This window comes from Rhinoraja longicauda, chromosome 20, assembly GCF_053455715.1.
Source record: "Rhinoraja longicauda isolate Sanriku21f chromosome 20, sRhiLon1.1, whole genome shotgun sequence".
Taxonomy (NCBI): domain Eukaryota; kingdom Metazoa; phylum Chordata; class Chondrichthyes; order Rajiformes; family Arhynchobatidae; genus Rhinoraja; species Rhinoraja longicauda.
The window spans coordinates 38,692,858-38,710,990 of record NC_135972.1 but is presented as its reverse complement, the minus strand read 5'-3'; the positions used below and the strand labels follow the sequence as shown (position 1 = coordinate 38,710,990).

The following is an 18,133-nucleotide window of genomic DNA, read 5'->3' as shown; positions in this document are numbered from 1 at the left end:
TATGTTCTCCCCATGACCACGCCGGTCAGTCTTCTCTGAGATCTTCGGTTTCCTCCCACACTCCAAAGATGAATAGGTTTGTAGGTTCATTGGCTTGGTTTAATTGTAAATTGTCCAGAGTGTTTGTAGGATAGCATTAGTGTGTGGGGATCGCTGGTCGGTTTGGACTTGGTGGGCCGAAGGGCCTGTTTCCGTGCTGTATCTCTAAACTAATACTAAACTAAAAATGTCCTGCTGGAATTTGCACAGCTGGCATGTATTTGCAATGGCAGACAAGATCATAGCTTTAATAAAAGTAAATGGAATGTCTGGAAAGAAAGAATTGGGCACAACAGGTTTGACGTGTTCCCATCTTTGGCACTGATGATTACTTTTGACAGCGAAGCCATCATTCTTACTCTGCCAAGTGAAATATTATCATCCCCTCTAAAACCTCCAACCACGATCCACAGAAGAGAAGGCAGTGGGCTTGCGGTGATTTTTCCCTGTGGACATTAAGACTCTGTTGTCAACACAGAGGACAAGATGTTTGATGATCTACGCCTGAAGTACAATTTCCAAACTTGTCTTTAACTGCAATCTGGAATAAAATCAAAACATAGTATCTAGAAATCAGTGAACTTGCAACTAAACTCTACTGCCAATCCCTTCTACTTAGCTTTGAGAAAATAGGTTTCCAGCTGTAACTAAAACCAGAGACCTGAACAGACTGAACTTTGGAAAGATGCTCTGCATATTCTTGGCTAACATTCACCCCTCCTCAAAAGGTTTGTGGCCACCTGGCAACAACAGAAATCTCATTAGACTATGGATACCGAATCGTTATTTTTCATTAAATGTTTAGTTTAGTTTCGAGATACAGCTTCGGCCCACCGAGTCAACACCAGTGATCGCCGCACATTAACACTATCCTACACACACCAGGGACAACTTACACATACCAAGCCAATTAACATAGAAACAGAAAATAGGTGCAGGAGGAGGCCATTTGGCCCTTCGAGCCAGCACCACCATTCATTGTGATCATGACTGACCATTCACAATCAGTAACCCGTGCCTGCCTTCTCCCCATATCCCTTGATTCCACTAGTCCCTAGAGCTCTATCTAGCTCTCTTTTAAAATCATCCAGTGAATTGGCCTTCTGTGGCAGAGAATTCCACAAATTCACAATTCTCTGGGTGAGAAAGTTCCTTCTCATCTCAGTTTTAAATGACCTCCCCTTTATTCTTAGACTGTGGCCCCTGGTTCTGGACTCCCCCAACATTCGGAACATTTTTCCTGCATCTAGCCTGTTTAGTCCTTTTATAATTTTATACGTCTCTGTAAGATCCCCTCTCATCCTTCTAAACTCCAGTGAATACAAGCCTAGTCTTTCCAATTTTTCCTCATATGACAGTCCCTCCATCCCAGGGATTAACCTTGTGAACCTACGCTGCACTACCTCAATAGCAAGGACGTCCTTCCTCAAATTAGGAGACCAAAACTGCACACAATACTCCAGATGTGGTCTCACCAGGGCCCTATACAACTGCAGAAGGACCTCTTTGCTCCTGTGCTCAAATCCTCTCATTATGAAGGCCAACATGCCATTAGCTTTCTTCACTGTCTGCAGTACCTGCATGCTTACTTTCAGTGACTGGTGTACAAGGACACCAAGGTCTCGTTGCACTTCCCCTTTACCTAACCTGTCACCATTGAGATAATAATTTGCCTCCTTATTTTTGCCGCTAAAGTGGATAACCTCATATTTATCTATATTATACTGCATTTGCCCACTCACTCAACCTGTCCAAGTCACCCTGCAACCTCCTAACATCCTTTTCTCAGTGCACACTGCCACCCAGCTTTGTGTCATCCGCAAACTTGCTGGCATTACTTCTAATTCCATCATTCAAATCATTAATATATATTGTAAATAATTGCGGCTCCAACACCGAGCCTTGCGGCACTCCACTCGCCACTCTGAAAAGGACCCGTTTATTCCTACTCTTTGTTTCCTGTCTGCCAACCAATTCTCTATCCATGTCAATACCCTACCCCCAATACCATGTGCATTAATTTTGCTCACCATTCTCCCGTGTGGGACCTTATCAAAGGCTTTCTAAAAGTCTAGATACATTACATCCACTGGCTCTCCTTCATCCATCTTACTTGTCACATCCTCAAAACATTCCAGAAGATTAGTCAAGCTGGATTTCCCCTTCATAAATCCATGCTGACTTGGACCAATCCTTTTACCATTATCCAAATGCACCATTATTACCTCTTTAATAATTGACTCCAGCATCTTCCCCACCACCAATGTCAGGCTAACTGGTCTGTAATTCCCTGTTTTTTCTACCGGGGCGCCCTACATGATAAATGTTCTGTGATGTGCAACAGCAGAATAATGGGAGTTGGATTTTGTATTGTGCCTTTAATTATGTCTGGGTGAAAATGATGCACTTATATTTACAGCTTGCATTGGGAATGGATTAGTGTGTAAAAAAAAAGAAGCATTCTCACCCAACCAGAGAGAGAAAACCTACATTTTAATAGCATACCATTCCCAGGTCTTAAAGTGTTAAAGATTTCTCCTGAAGTGTTAAATGTCAACAGAAAATTTGCATTAAATGGGATGAGATTCAGATTATTGAACCGAATTAAATTCCAGTGAATGTGCGTGTTGTTTCACATTTATGTACACAAATGTAATATATGTACATAGTACATAGTACATGCTTATTTATGTACATAGTAAAAACCAGACAAAATGGTCAGGACCTTAAAAGAAACGTAGAAAATAGGTGCAGGAGGAGGCCATTTGGCCTTTCAAGCCAGCACCGCCATTCATTTTGATCATGCCTGATCATCCACAAGTAGTAACCTGTGCCTGCCTTCTCCCCATATCCCTTGATTCCACTAGCCCTTAGAGCTCTATCTAACACTCTTTTAAATGTATTCAATGAATTGGCCTCCACTGCCTTCTGTGGCAGAGAATTCCACAAATTCACAACCCTCTGGGTGATTTTTTTTTTCTCACCTCAGTTTTAAATGGCCTTCCTTTTTTGTATGTCTCTATAAGATCCCCTCTCATCCTTCTAAACTCCAGTGAATACAAGCCCAGTCTTTCCAATCTTTCCTCATATGACAGTCCCGCCATCCCAGGGATTAATCTTGTGAACCTACGCTGCACTGCCTCAATAGCATGGACGTCCTTCCTCAAATTAGGAAACCAAAACTGCACACGATACTCCAGATGTGGTCTCCAGCTGCAGAAGGTCCTCTTTACTCCAATACTCAAATCCTCTCGTTTTGAAGGCCAACATGCCACAAGAGGTCCATGTCATTTTGGTTCATGCTTATCCCAGCATCAAAACGATAGTGGAGTATGATACTGGAGGACCCAGGCTTGCCTTTCTGCTCTGCTGCCCTGCCTTAACTTGTTGCTCTCATTGAAGCCTGATATTGGCAATGTTCAGTTCAGTTGAGTTTATTGTCACGTGTACCGAGGTACAGTGAAAAGCTATTGTAGTGTGCCATCCAGTCAGCAGAAAGACAATACATGATTGCAATCGAGCCATTTACAGGGTGTAGATACATGATAGGGGAATAATGTTTAGTGCAAATGTTGCTGCAGGAGGAGAGATTTAAGAGTGTGGAGCGATTATAATGTGTGACTGTAGATCTGCTTCTGCGGCTAGCACATAACTAGTCAGTCGCCTGGGTTGGGCGCCATCTTGGAAGCAGGAGAAATGATTATAGTGTTCTCTGATGTCTGATCTTAATCAGCTGCCTGAGTTTAATTTTTAATTTGCTCTGACAGCCAGCATGTCCAGAATGTGAGATGTGTAAATCAAGGTACCTACACATGGGAAGAATGTTATTGTTAGTATAAAATAATCGTATGACATTTAAATATATACTGTAAAAATGCGTTCTCATTCCAAATGGAATCAAATCAAAGTATTGTGTCTCAGACTGCCAAGCTCTAGAATTTTTGTGGTGTTAAACTAGGACTTTGGTGTCACTTCAAAGTAGAGACCTTTGCAGCATTAAGCTCTTAAAGCAAATGTGTCATAAAGGGTCCAGAGGAGGTTTACAAGAATGATTCCAGGAATGAGTGGGTTAACATATGGTGAGCGTTTGACAGCACTGGGCCATTACTCGCTGGAGTTTGGAAGGTTGAGGGGGGACTTCATTGAAACTTACAGAATAATGAAAGGCATAGATAGAGTGGATGTGGAGAGGATATTTCCACTGGTGGGAGAGTCTTGGACTGGAGGTCATAGCCTCAGAATTAAAGGACATTCCTTTAGGAAGGAGATGAGGACAAATTTCTTTAGTCAGAGGGTGGAACTCATTGCCACAGAAGGCTGTGGAGGCCAAGTCAGTGGATATTTTTAAGGCAGAGACAGACAAATTCTTGATTAGAACAGGTGTCAAGGGTTATGGGGAGAAGGCAGGAAAATGGGATTAGGAGGCAGAGATCAGCCACGATTGAATGGCGGAGTGGACTTGATGGGCCGAATGGCCGTATTCTACTCCTGTAACTTGTGAACATGTGAAGAAAACAAATCCACTGAATTCAACCTTGGGGCTCGACTAGAGTGCGGTTTGTATTCCAGGCCACAATTTAATTTGGGCAGTCTGGAATTTAGATCAGGGTCACAGATGATGGTGAAATAATAAGGAAATCTTGGCACCAGTAGGGAAATATGATAAGGCATGAAATATTCAATAGTTTAAAATGGTCAATCCAGACTTAAATTGAACAAGAATAGGTTAATAACAGGTGGGATCATAAATGAAAACTATCAGAGGAAATTTAGATCATGGATTATGATTATTTTTCCACACAGAAGGTTTGAAATGCTGGGGAATTGGGCAGGATAGTTTTAAATAGATATAGATTTCCATGAGATTCAAAACCTTGCGGGGTAATGGATTGGTTTACTAAAGGATGAACTCAATACAAAAAAACCTCATTATTTTGCGCTTTCTTGCATTTGTTACAAATACGCAATTCTGCAGATCAGAAACGTGATCTTGCAGTTTAAATATCTATCTAAATTCTATTTAACAAAAAGCAGTTGCCTCTGTATTAACCACTTTTTACTCCACAATGTTAAATATGTTTAAGTATTCTCCAGGTAAATTGATGCTGACTGTAGTCATAAGATTATAAGTGATAGGAGTGGAATTCGGCTGAATATGGCTGATCTAACTCTCCCTCCTAACCCCATTTTCCTGCCTTCTCCCCATAACCTCTGACACCCGTCAATGACTATGATGCCCTTTCTGTATTGAAGTTCCCAAAACTGCACGTGGTCCTCCAAGAAAATATTCATAAATGTATTACTTTTCCTTTATTCCTTATTCCTTAGTTCCTTATTTCCTGATAATAAATCCTTAAATTCTATTGGACTTCTCAATTGTAACATTGGCTGTTTACATTTGTACTCTCACAGACGATTATGCTTTGAACTCCTCAAACTTTATCCAAACCTTGTGTTCACCCAAACATTTTGTGTCTTTCTGTTGTATGTTTACTCATTCTGTTTGTTTAAATCTTCCAAATTGTCTGAATACACATTTCCACATTAAATTGCCTCCTTCCACTTCCATATGCTAGGGTGCTTTCTTATTCGCCGATTGGCCATTGCGGACATTGCACTTTGTCTCTGGAACTGTTGTGCTACAATGTGGAGAACCATACTCTGCACTTTGCATCTTTTCATTTGCTCTAACTTTTCTTCATGAGTTTAGCTTGATTGAATCTATGTACAGTATTGGCTTGATTGTATTTATGTATGGTATTATCTAAATTGTGTAGGAAGGAACTGCAGATGCTGGTTTACACTAAAGATAGACACAAAATGCTGGAGCAACTCAGCGAGACTGGCAGCATCTCTGAAAAGAAGGGTGGGTGACGTTTCAGGTCGAGACCAGAGTCTGAAGAAGGGCCGAGACCCAAAACTTCACCTATTCCTTCTCTCCAGAGATGCTGCCGGTCCCGCTGAGTTACTCCAGTATTTTGTGTGTACCTTTGATATTATGTGAATTAATGGGATAGGATGCAAAACAAACGTTTTCACTGTGCCTCGGTAGACCAGACAATAATAATAAACCTAAATATGTTGAACATGCAAGGCGAAGGCATGAAGTCTGAGACGTGATGTTATAGGACAGGAGAAACAAGAAACTGCAGGTGGTGGTTTACAGAAAATGACACAAAGTGCTGAAGTAACTCAGCAGGTCAGGCAGCATCTCTGGCGAACATGGATAGGTGATGTTTCGGGACGAGGCTAAAGAGGGCTGATGAATGTTTTCCAGAGATGCTGCCTGACCTGCTGAGCTACTCCAGCTCTTTGTGTCTTGTTTTATTATAGGACAGAGCAGGGTCAAGGGAGTGAGTGCCTTACTCTTGCACTTAATTTGCACATTTGTACAAATAAAAATCTGAGTGAACTCATTTAATTCATCAACATAACCATGACTCCCGACTTATTACCAGATTCATAATAAATGTGCAACTGATCTTAATCGTGTATTGGGGTTCAAATAAAAAATAAAATTACTCAGTTGTTCTCTAAAGCATAGAACTTTATCAACTCTGTGAAATCAATACGTTCTGATCAAAGTATGTGAATCAAAATCTATGAATGGGAGGTGGGGGGCAGATAGATAAACACATGAGAGGTAAAGGAATAGGAAGTATAAGAAAATAACTACAGATGCTGGTACAAATCGAAGGTATTTATTCACAAAATGCTGGAGTAACTCAGCAGGTCAGGCAGCATCTCAGGAGAGAAGGAATGGGTGACGTTTCGGGTCGAGACCCTTCTTCAGTCTGAAGAAGGGTCTCAACCCGAAACGTCTCCCATTCCTTCTCTCCTGAGATGCTGCCTGACCTGCTGAGTTACTCCAGCATTTTGTGAATAAAGGAATAGGAAGATAAATAGGTCCGCAAAAGAAAGAGGTGGGAAGAACCTAACATGGAGTCTAAACCACAGCATGGGTCAGTGGGCTGAATGATCTGTTCCCCATCTTACAGTATTTATATAATTCTTCTTCCAAACTAGTCTGAGTGATCCCAGATTTCCTTGCTTGTTGGCCAAGTAACCTTCTACCCACATTGCCAGATTTCCTCTTAGTCTGAAAATGTTGAACAAATCTATTGGCACACCTTATCAAATACCTTCTAAAACCCACATATGCTGTATGCATTACATTTCCTTTCTTTCTGAAGAAGGGTCTCGATTCGAAACGTCACCCATTCCTTCTCTCCAGAGATGCTGCCTGTCCCGATGAGTTACTCCAGCATTTTGTGCCCTTCCTGCACACTACTCTTCTTTATTCGATTGGATACATCTCAAAAAGAATGTGCTGGATTTGTCACAAATGACTGGTCTTTAACAGTACTGTGCCACCTATCCACAATTAAATGTTGCCTAACAACTTGCCCTACAATGACATCTGGTCTTTTCAAATCTTTTTAGTCACAGTATTTGCAATGTTGTTGGTGTCTTCCTGCACAGACCAGTCGGCTGGGTCCACTTCTCCAGTAGTAATGTTTTGTGCAATTGACAGGAAGATCAATGGCATGAGGGGATTCTTCAGATGTATTTGCTGTATAAGCTGCACAGCATTTAAAATCTGCTTGCAAGTTCATTTCATTTTAGAAACTCGTTTCCATGCAGTTCATTATTTTATAGTTTTATCTGAGCCACACTATACAAAACCGAGGTGGCTGCTTTATCCCAGAGGGGGGGAATACGGTCTTTGCATTTTGCAACAAAAGGCTCTCTCCCAAATCTCCCTGCCCATTCATTCTTTCTTCTGCTGCTGCTGCTGCTGCTGCTGCTGGTGGTTCGGAGGGAATCAGTCTTTGCAGTAAGTGCCTTTGACGTCACCCAGTGTATGCAGCCTGTTTGCTATTGTCTTACAGTGTCTGGTCTCGGCTTTCCATTCAGTCTGCAGCAGCAGCAGCAGTAACAGCAGCAGCAGCAGCAGAAACAGCAACACCAGCAGCAGAAACAGCAACACCAGCAGCAGCAGCAGCAGCAGCAGAGGGCTGGGGCTGGGGCAGCTCGCTGGCCCCTTCACTTCTGTGCAACCTCCATCCAGAAGGAGCCTTGTGGGGCATTCACTTGCAGGGGGGCAATGTGAGAGGTGTTTGTCCTGGACTGACTGTTGTGTGGGGATCAGCGTTCACGCTTGAGCAGGGCAGCTAGCTGCCAGCCCAGCCCAGCCCAGCCCAGCCCAGCCAGAGTGGGGTGGGCTGCATTGTCTACTTCCATGCTCATCTCTCTGCAGCATCTCGCCCAGCCATGTTCGGCACGGAGTCCTCATGTAAGTACAGTACAGTACAGGGCGAGCTCAGCAATAACCAGCCTCTTGTGCCAACGTGTTGTCCTGTTGCAATGGGAGCAGTTCCAGCCGCACAATGGATTCTCAGCTTGGAACAGACACCAGCGGGTCTGCACCTCCCTCCCAGCCGCTGCATTTGTTCCAGGGGAGAGAACTGGAGAGAATAATGTTTCTGTTTCTGTGAACCTTGTCTGACTGCAACGTGTGTCAACAACACAAATATGGCCAGGCTGCCCAAGACAGCAGACACAGTGTCCTCAGGGCAGGGGCAGTAAAGCATGGATAGGCAGCAAGGGGTGGAGAGGCTGGGTCTGCTGAGATGTGCTCAGCCATCCCCTCAGGGCAGGGGCAGTAAAGCAGCAAGGCGTGCAGAGGATGGGTCTGCTGAGATGTCCTCAGGGCAGGGGCAGTGGCAGTGGCAGTAAAGCAGGCAGCTGCAAGGCGTGCAGAGGATGGGTCTGCTGAGTGCACCACTGCCCATGAATCATTGGAGGCACATTTTGCTGGATGTTTCAAGGCCTGGTGACAGGGATGTGCTGGGGGGGGGGGGGGGGTTGATGGAGTTGTGCATCCTAGAACCTCCTTGTGTTTCTGTCGGGTGTGTGTGAGCTGCTCCCATTGAGATGGAGGCGATGCAAATGTTAATCCCTGCAGAGCATGGAAGATCAGGAAAATAGTCTTTCTACCCTGCCCCCCTGCCCCTGCCCCAGCCCCCCCCTGCCCCAGCCCCAGCCCCCCCCCCTGCCCCAGCCCCAGCCCCCCCCCCCGCCCCAGCCCCAGCCCCCCCCTGCCCCAGCCCCAGCCCCCCCCCCCTGCCCCAGCCCCAGCCCCCCCCTGCCCCAGCCCCCTCCCCTGCCCCCCAGCCCCCCCCCTGCCCCCCAGCCCCCCCCCTGCCCCCCAGCCCCTTCCCCCCTAGCCCCTTCCCCCCTAGCCCCAGCCCCCCACTGCCCCCCAGCCCCCCCCTGCCCCAGCCCCCCCCTGCCCCCCAGCCCCTTCCCCCCTAGCCCCTGCCCCTGTCGCTTATGTTTACTGGAGAGAGAATGTGTTGAGAGGAGGTGCAGACATTGCATGAGGATCCTCTGGTGCTCTGTCTGCTCTGGCCGTCTACTCCAGATGATGCTGCCTGACCTGCTGAATTACTCCAGCATTTTGTGAATAAATACCTTCGATTTGTACCAGCATCTGCAGTTATACTCCAGATGAATATTGCTTTAGCAGAGTGCGTGTGTGAGCTGGTCTTGGACGAGCACCGTCATTTGTGTGAGGCTGCAGAGAGAGAGAGAGAGAGAGAGTCTGTTATGGTGAAGTGGGCTGTTATTTACAAGCACTGCCTTGCCTTGTTTGACAAAGCTGTCTGCGCCTTGCCTGCAGCCCACGCTTGTGTTTGGCGTGCTCTCTCTGCTGCCCTGGTTACCAGATTGCAATGGCTGAAAATTGATCCCCTGTTGCAAGCTGGCAGAGTGAGTGAGTGAGCATGGGGCTTGCGATGGTGTCCTGGCTGTGGGCGATGCATTCATTGTCCCTTTGCAAAGAGGAGGGAGTCAGTAACACAGAACACAACCAGGATGCTGCTGCACAAAGGGTAGCGTTTGCATCGCTGTTCATCACAACAATATTCTTCCCCACCCTTGCTTGAGGTAGTGATGTGATATTGTGGCAATTAATCATCTTCCCTTGTTCATTGTAACAACCTAAATGAACCAGGAGGGTCTATTCTGGAGGGTCTATATTGTGGGCAATGTTTATATTTTGACCAGTGGATGTGATAGAGAGGTTCATATCCTGAGGGCTTCGCAGTTTACCTTGTGCAAAGGACTCCACAAGACAAAATGGCAGTGCTCACTGTGGTACTTTCAATTTTAGTTTTATGAACGAGCTGTAATAAAATGTTCAGTTTGGCGTGGTACCTCTTGGTCAATCTGCTCTTGACAATTGATTCAGCAGGCAAGCAGTGTTGTTTTCTTTCCCCTGCTATTCTGAGAGCTGCTATGTATTTGAAAGCAAAGCCTGCAGCCAAAAACTGGGTGCTGAGAGGATTAAACATGGGGTCTCAGTCAGGACTGAAAATGTGTGCGCGGATTGCCATCTCGACATCTTATCTCTTGCCAGCTAAACGACCCGTCATATTTCTTTTCAAACAACAAAAAAACGAATTAAGGAACACGAAAATACTGCCCTGTGACTTGATGGAGAGGCAATTAGATGATGCAAGGAAACGCGGCTGGGTTTTATTGACTGTTCATGTCGTCTAGTCTTTTGAAAAAATAGGATGAAAATCAGTCAAACTCAATCAATTATTTGCTTTCATTTCTAATTTCCCCCTAATCGAAGATGAATGATGTGGCCATGTTGAAGGGAGTGATGCTCATTTGTACTTGAAGTGATTCTGGAAGAATGCAAAAGAAAGATGGTGCAATTAACAAGAATAAAGAGCAGCTTCAGATCTCCATTGATTAGGATGGCCGCTTACTGATGAAGGGTGCTTGTAACATTTTCCCACTGGGGTTATAATTTGTTGAAATTCTGGTCAAAAAAGACTAAAGAATGCTTCTTAAAATTGTTAGAAATTAATTGGGCGCTGAATCTCCTTTAAGCTTTGAATTTTAACAAATAGTTTCTTATCATGAGCAGCGATGCTGACGGTAGGCTGATCAAGTGGTTTATGGTGCAATGGGCTGTTGTACAAAGGGTACTGGTTGTAGTGTTGAGAAGAAGCCGGCTTAATTAATGGTCTCCAGCTTCCCCCATAAATACTCAGCACAAATGTACAGTTTTATGCCGTGACTGACAAAGGACGTGATACCTCTGTACCAATTAATTTGGATTATTAGTGTTGGCAGGAACTGCAGATGCTGGTTTAAACCGAAGATAGACTAAAATAAAAGCTGCAGTAACTCTGTGGGTCAGACAGCATCTCTGGAGAAAAGGAATAGGCGATGTTTTGGGTCGAGACCCTTCTTCAGACCCTCTCAAGTTACTCCAGCTTTTTGTGTCTAATTTGGATTATTATCTGGGCTCGTGTGGCATTTGGGATTCGTTGTATACACAGTGAATGTAAAGAACGATTGCATGAAATGACCAGTATGTTTTATGCCTCTGGGGATAATCTAGAAAGATGGGTACAGCGTTGATTTAAATTGTGTTTATCGACTTAAAATAAGATGATTATTATTAAAATCTCAAAATGGCATCTTCTCCACTATTTTGAGCAGACAACATCTTCTAGCTCTTCTGTTGTTGAGTTTGCTGTACTGAATGTGTGTACACTTGGTAGTCAGGGAGTGAGTGTTCACTCGAGTACAACCTTGTGCACAGCCATACCCGAAGCCAATGAATAGATTGCCAAAAAAAAAAAAAAACCTGCAGGAATAACGCAGTGTGTCAGGCAAGATCTCAAGAGGACATGGGTCGGTGATGTTGTGGATTGGGGCCCTTCTTTAGACTGAAGGCCTAGTGAGGAAGCTGGAAGAGGGGTGGGGGCTGGATAAAGCCCAGCAAGTGATCGGGGTGTGGTTGTCAGATGGGTGGACATAGGCTAGTGATGAAAAGAAGATGAGAGGAGTGAAATGTAAAGATGGAGGGATATCGGTGAGAGGGAAAAAGGGAAAGGAGATAGTGGGATAAATGGGTACGCACTAGGGTTTGTTAACCTTGGCCTAAAACAATAACTACTTTTCCAGCCATACAAATGAAACATGAGATTGAGGCAGGGGAAGTGAATGAAAGAGTTAGTGGTTTTGTAGATGGTTGTGAACGATTGCAGCAGGTTCTGGATCAATTGGCCAGGTGGGCGGAGGAATGGTTGATGGAATTTAATATAGAATTTAATATTGCATTTTGGGATGTCGAACAAGGGCACGACCTACACAGTAAATGGTAGGCCTCTGGGTAGTGTTGTAGAGCAGAGGGATCTAGTAGTACAGGTGCATGGTTCCTGTACCATGGAACCATGCACAGGAGTTGCAGGTAGATCAAGTGGTCAAAAAGGCTTTTGGCACTTTGGCCTTCATCATTCAGAGTATTGAGTATAGAAGTTGGGAGGTCATGTTGCAGTTGTATAAGACGCTGGTGAGACCACATTTAGAATATTGTGTTCAGTTCTGGGCACCATGTTATAGGAAAGATATTATCAAGCTTGAAAGGGTTCAGTAAAGATTTACGAGGATGTTGCCAGGACTGTGAGCAGGACTGTGTTGCCAGGATGTGAGCTATAGGGAGAGGTTGAGTAGGCTGGGACTCTATTCCATGGAGCGCAGGAGGATGAGGGGAGATCTTATAGAGGTGTACAAAATCGTGAGAGGAGTAGATCGGGTAGATGCACAGTCTCTTGCCCAGAGTAGGGGAGTGGAGGACCAGAGGACATGGGTTCAAGGTGAAAGGGAAAAGATTTAATAGGGATCGAGGGGTAACTTTTTCCTCACAAAGGGTGGTGGGTGTATGGCACAAGCTGCCAGAGGAGGTAGTTGAGGCTGGGATTATCGCGTCGTTTAAGAAACGGTTAGACAGGTACATGGATAGGGCAGGTTTGGAGGGATATGGACCAAGCGCAGGCAATTGGGACTAGGGTAGCTGGGACATTGTTGGCTGGTGTGGGCAAGTTGGGCCGAAGGGCCTGTTTCCACACTGTATCACTCTATGACTCTAGAGTGTAGGTACCTGGGGGTGGTGATACATGGCAAAGCTGAGGTCAGGATAAGCATGAAGTGACTGTAGATTGTGGAACTGCAGCAATCAAATCCTCTTGTATGAAAACATGCATTGAAGAGAAAATCTCAAGGAAATTCTTTGTGAAGCTGTAAAGAGGTAATGTGGGCCACTGGGGAAATTAACCAAGATGTTACTCAGGATATGGAACCACTTTTGTATTCTTACCTGGTGAGACGTGAATGCTGCTGTCTTGCAAACATAACATTGCACTGGTTAAATACAACTCTGCTCATCTGTCTGCATCATTCACATTTGAACTCCCAGCCATGCTCAGGCCTGCCAGAAAACCTCACGGTTATTTTTTTTACCGCTGCTGAAGAATTTAATTGAATTTAAAGAGTGTAGGAAAGAACTGCAGATGCTGGTTTAAATCGAAGGCAGACACAAAAAGCTGGAGTAACTCAGCGGGTCAGGCAGCATCTCTGGAGAGAAGGAATGGGTGACGTATCGGGTCAAGACCCTTCTTCAGTCTGCTTCAGAGATGCTGCCTGTCCCACTGAGTTTACTCCAGCATTTTGTGTTAACCGTTGAATTTAAAGTGTTTGTTTTAACTGGATACGCGGGTTAGCAGTGTTATTGAGGGCATAAAAAGGCTATGCTCCCTTACTGTTACATTGCAAGTAAATCCTCCTCGGTTAAGGCATGTGCTGGGTTCATATCTACTTGTTCTTCTGTTGTTGAGTTTGCTGTACTTAACTTGGTCGTCAGGGAGTCTGTGTTCACTCATGCTGCTAATTGCAATATTTCTGTCCTGTTACCTGTTCAGCAGAAATGGGAAACAATGGAAAAGGAAAAGGCTTCCCATTGCAACTTGACAAACCATCCTTACTACCCCAAAAGCCAAAGTGGGTGTTCTTAGCGGCACGCGCCTGCAATCTTCATAAATGCCAGGCCAAAATGCTACTATGAATGTTTATTTAAACAGCAACGCTGAGTTCCTTTTGCAAAGCTACGTGCTTAATCAAGAGACGCAATGTGCTGGAGTAACTCAGCAGGTCAAGCAGCATCTATAGAGAACATGAATAGGTGACCTTTCATGTCGGGACCCTTCTTTAGACCCAAAACATCAAAAAGGAAGTTCAGGACTAACTTTTCAATCCAAATAGCTGCTACCACAAGAAGTAGTTGATTGTGAGTTGTCTATTAATCAGCACGCAACAAAAGCTTTTACTTACACGTGACAATAAACTAACCTCAAACTCATCTCGAAACAGCAACAGGCCATTCATGACAAAAAGTGGAAGTTTATCTCAATATTAATCTTCCTCACCCTACATTATTCAAACCTTCCAGCATAACTACCAGTTCTCTTTATTGTCTATACAATTAAGAGAAATGGAAGTTATGCTGGAAGGGTTGAATAAAGAAGCGTGGAGAAGATTAGTATTGAGTATAAACACTTCCACTTTTGGCATTGATGGCCTGTTGCTGTGTTCTATGTAATTCTAGCTATCTAAAATGTCAGATCCAAAATGGGGATTTGATAGTAAGTGTAATACAATTAAGCCCCCCCCCCCCCCCGCCATAGTATTCATGTAAAAATGGACCCAGCACAATAGCTAGAGGAACTGGAGGAAATCCACATTAGGCAGGAAAAAGTTTTGGGTAGACTAATGGGACTCAAGGCTGATAAATCCCCAGGGCCTGATGGTCTGCATCCCAGGATGCTTAAGGAGGTGGCTCTAGAAATTGTGGACGCATTAGTGATTATTTTCCAATGTTCTATAGATTCCGGGTCAGTTCCTGTGGATTGGAGGGTAGCTAATGTTATCCCACTTTTCAAGAAAGGAGGGAGGGAGAAAACGGGTAATTATAGACCAGTTAATCTGACATCAGTGGTGGGGAAGCTGCTGGAGTCAATTATAAAAGACGAAATTGCGGAGCATTTGGATCGCAGTAACAGGATCGTTCCGAGTCAGCATGGATTTACGAAGGGGAAATCGTGCTTGACTAATCTACTGGAATTTTTTAAGGATGTAACTAGGAAAATTGACAGGGGAGAGCCGGTGGATGTGGTGTACCTCGACTTTCAGAAAGCCTTCGACAAGGTCCCACAAAGGAGATTGGTGGGCAAAATTAGAGCACATGGTATTGGAGGTAGGGTACTGACATGGATAGAGAGTTGGTTGACAGACAGAAAGCAAAGAGTGGGGATAAATGGGTCCCTTTCAGAATGGCAGGCAGTGACTAGTGGGGTACCGCAAGGCTCGGTGTTGGGACCGCAGCTATTTACAATATACATCAATGACTTGGATGAAGGGATTAAAAGTGCCATTAGCAAATTTGCCGATGATATAAAGCTAGGTGGCAGTGTGAACTGTGAGGAAGATGCTATGAGGTTGCAGGGTGACTTGGACAGGTTGTGTGAGTGGGCGGATGCATGGCAGATGCAGTTTAATGTGGATAAGTGTGAGGTTATCCACTTTGGTGGTAAGAATAGGAAGGCAGATTATTATTTGAATGGTGTCAAGTTAGGAAAAGGGGATGTACAACGTGATCTGGGTGTCTTAGTGCATCAGTCACTGAAAGGAAGCATGCAGGTACAGCAGGCAGTGAAGAAAGCCAATGGAATGTTGGCCTTCATAACAAGAGGAGTTGAGTATAGGAGCAAAGAGGTCCTTCTGCAGTTGTACAGGGCCCTAGTGAGACCGCACCTGGAGTACTGTGTGCAGTTTTGGTCTCCAAATTTGAGGAAGGATATTCTTGCTATTGAGGGCGTGCAGCGTCGGTTTACTAGGTTAATTCCCGGAATGGCGGGACTGTCATATGTTGAAAGACTGGAGCGACTAGGTTTGTATACACTGGAATTTAGAAGGATGAGAGGGGATCTTATCGAAACGTATAAGATTATTAAGGGGTTGGACATGTTAGAGGCAGGAAACATGTTCCCAATGTTGGGGGAGTCCAGAACCAGAGACCACAGTTTAAGAATAAGGGGTAGGCCATTTACAACAGAGATGAGGAAAAACTTTTTTAGTCAGAGAGTTGTGAATCTGTGGAATTCTCTGCCTCAGAAGGCAGTGGAGGCCAATTCTCTGAATACATTCAAGAGAGAGAGCTAGATAGAGCTCTTAAGGATAGCGGAGTCAGGGGGTATGGGGAGAAAGCAGGAACGGGGTACTGATTGAGAATGATCAGCCATGATCACATTGAATGGCGGTGCTGGCTCGAAGGGCCGAATGGCCTACTCCTGCACCTATTGTCTATTGTCTATTGACCAGAATTGGCATTCGTTGTGATTGCCAATCTGAAAGTGAAGGTGGCATTTACAGTTTTCTGACCAGATGTTGACATTAGTTGTGTCGTTAATACTACCTCACAGTTGCCATTGGGCCAGCTTCGCTTTTGCATTTGGGAGAATATTTTATGCACCTTGTAGATTGTTTATTTGATAACAATTGTGTAGGTTTGATAACAAGGTTTGATAACAAGCTGGCTCGTATAAATGAGATGGTCCCCAAGCTAAATCTCTAGGTTTAGTGAGTTCCATCAGGTGTTAGTGAATGTTATGATAACAGGAATGTTAATACATCACTATTATATTAACTGATTACCATCCTAACTACAATCCCATTGCTGTTTGGTAATTCCTGATGGAAGAAAAAACGTCTAAATATGGGATATTTCAAATGTGCGCTGAGACCAATGCTCTGCAGACAAAGAGGGAAATGGATAATGGTAGAATAAATTCAGAATAAGGTGTTGAAGTGCATTTGGGATTTACACTGTACTGCCGCACAATACATGTACTCATTCACAATGGAGGTTTAAGGAGCACATAAGTGAACTGAATGCACAACACACTTCAGATGCTGGAATCTTGAGTAAAAACATGAACTGCTGGAGGAACTCAGCAGGTGAGGCAGCATCTGTGGTGGGAACGGACAGATGACGTTTTGGATCGGGACTCTTTTTTTTCCCCAACCCTGACCTGAAACGCCGCCTGCCTATTCCATCCATAGATACTGTCCATTCCCTCCACAGTTCCTCCAGCACTTTGTGTTTTGTTCAAGATCTCAGCATCTGCAGTTTCTTGTCCACATTTCTTGTGGCAACTGACTCTTCTGAATCTGAATGTTGCAGTAGGTCAACATGTGGTAAAAACATTAAAATATTACATTTCACATTTTTAATAAAAAATTGCCTCAGGAGTCACATTTTCTGTGAAAATTAACAAATAGTGTTCTGAAAAATCCCTAATGTGAAATGAGAGGAAATCCTTGGGAAAACCAAAGGTTCAATATCAGGATAGGTGAACTGAATAATCAAAAATTTAATATCCATTGCAAAGATATACAGAAATGTGATGGATTGTGTTGTGGAAGGTTATTCATTAAAATATAAATTGGCCTTTACATCAAATACAGAATTTTTCTTTATTTATTTCAAATGTTTTCAAATTTGAAATTCAAATTTATTTCAAGGCTTGGATAGAGTTGAGATGGAGAGGATGTTTCCAGTAGTGGGAGAGTCTTGGACCAGAGGTCATAGCCTCAGAATTAAAGGACGCTCCTTTAGGAAGGAGATGAGGGGGAATTTCTTTAGTCAGTGGGTGGTGAATCTGTGGAATTCTTTGCCACAGAAGGCTGTGGAGACCAAGTCAATGGATATTTTTAAAGCAGAGATAGATTCTTGATTAGTACGGTTGTCAGGGGATATGGGGAGAAGGCAGGAGACTGGGGTTAGGAGGGAGAGACTGATCAGTCATGATTGAATGCGGAGTAGACTTGATGGGCCGAATGGTCTAATTCTGCTCCTAATCCTTCTGACCTTTTAAATCTGTGCATTTCTAGTCTGACCGTTGAGAGTACCGGACCTATACCAATGTACCTGGGTTCATTTATTTTTGATAATGCTTTCTACAGTGACTTGGTCAGCATTTCCAATCTTTAGTCATAGAGTCACACAGTGCGGAAAACCTACCACCATTCCCCATCTGCACATGTCCCACCTGCCTGCATTTGGCCCATATCGCTCAATCTATACCTACCGATGTACTTATCTAAATGCGTCTTAAAAGTTGCGATAGTAAAGTTTAGTGTTCTTTTTAATTGTCTCATTCTACCTGTGTGG

The 18,133-nt window shown here is 44.0% G+C and overlaps 1 protein-coding gene across 7 annotated transcripts in view; it reads left to right on the top strand.

The window, feature by feature from the left end:
- Positions 1–18,133, top strand: part of LOC144603738 (suppressor of tumorigenicity 7 protein homolog) — a 196,153-nt gene that overhangs the window by 47,615 nt on the left and 130,405 nt on the right. For 2 of the 7 annotated variants that reach the window (XM_078417433.1, XM_078417431.1), the window contains exon 1: positions 7,900–8,335. The exons of 1 other annotated variant lie outside the window; for it this stretch is intronic. In XM_078417433.1, the coding sequence (XP_078273559.1) occupies positions 8,314–8,335 (22 nt within the window). In that variant the 5' untranslated portion in view covers positions 7,900–8,313. Of the gene's footprint in view, positions 1–7,898; positions 8,336–18,133 lie in introns of those variants that run through there. 4 more of the 7 variants (XM_078417434.1, XM_078417430.1, XM_078417437.1 and 1 more) reach the window with 3 other exon arrangements.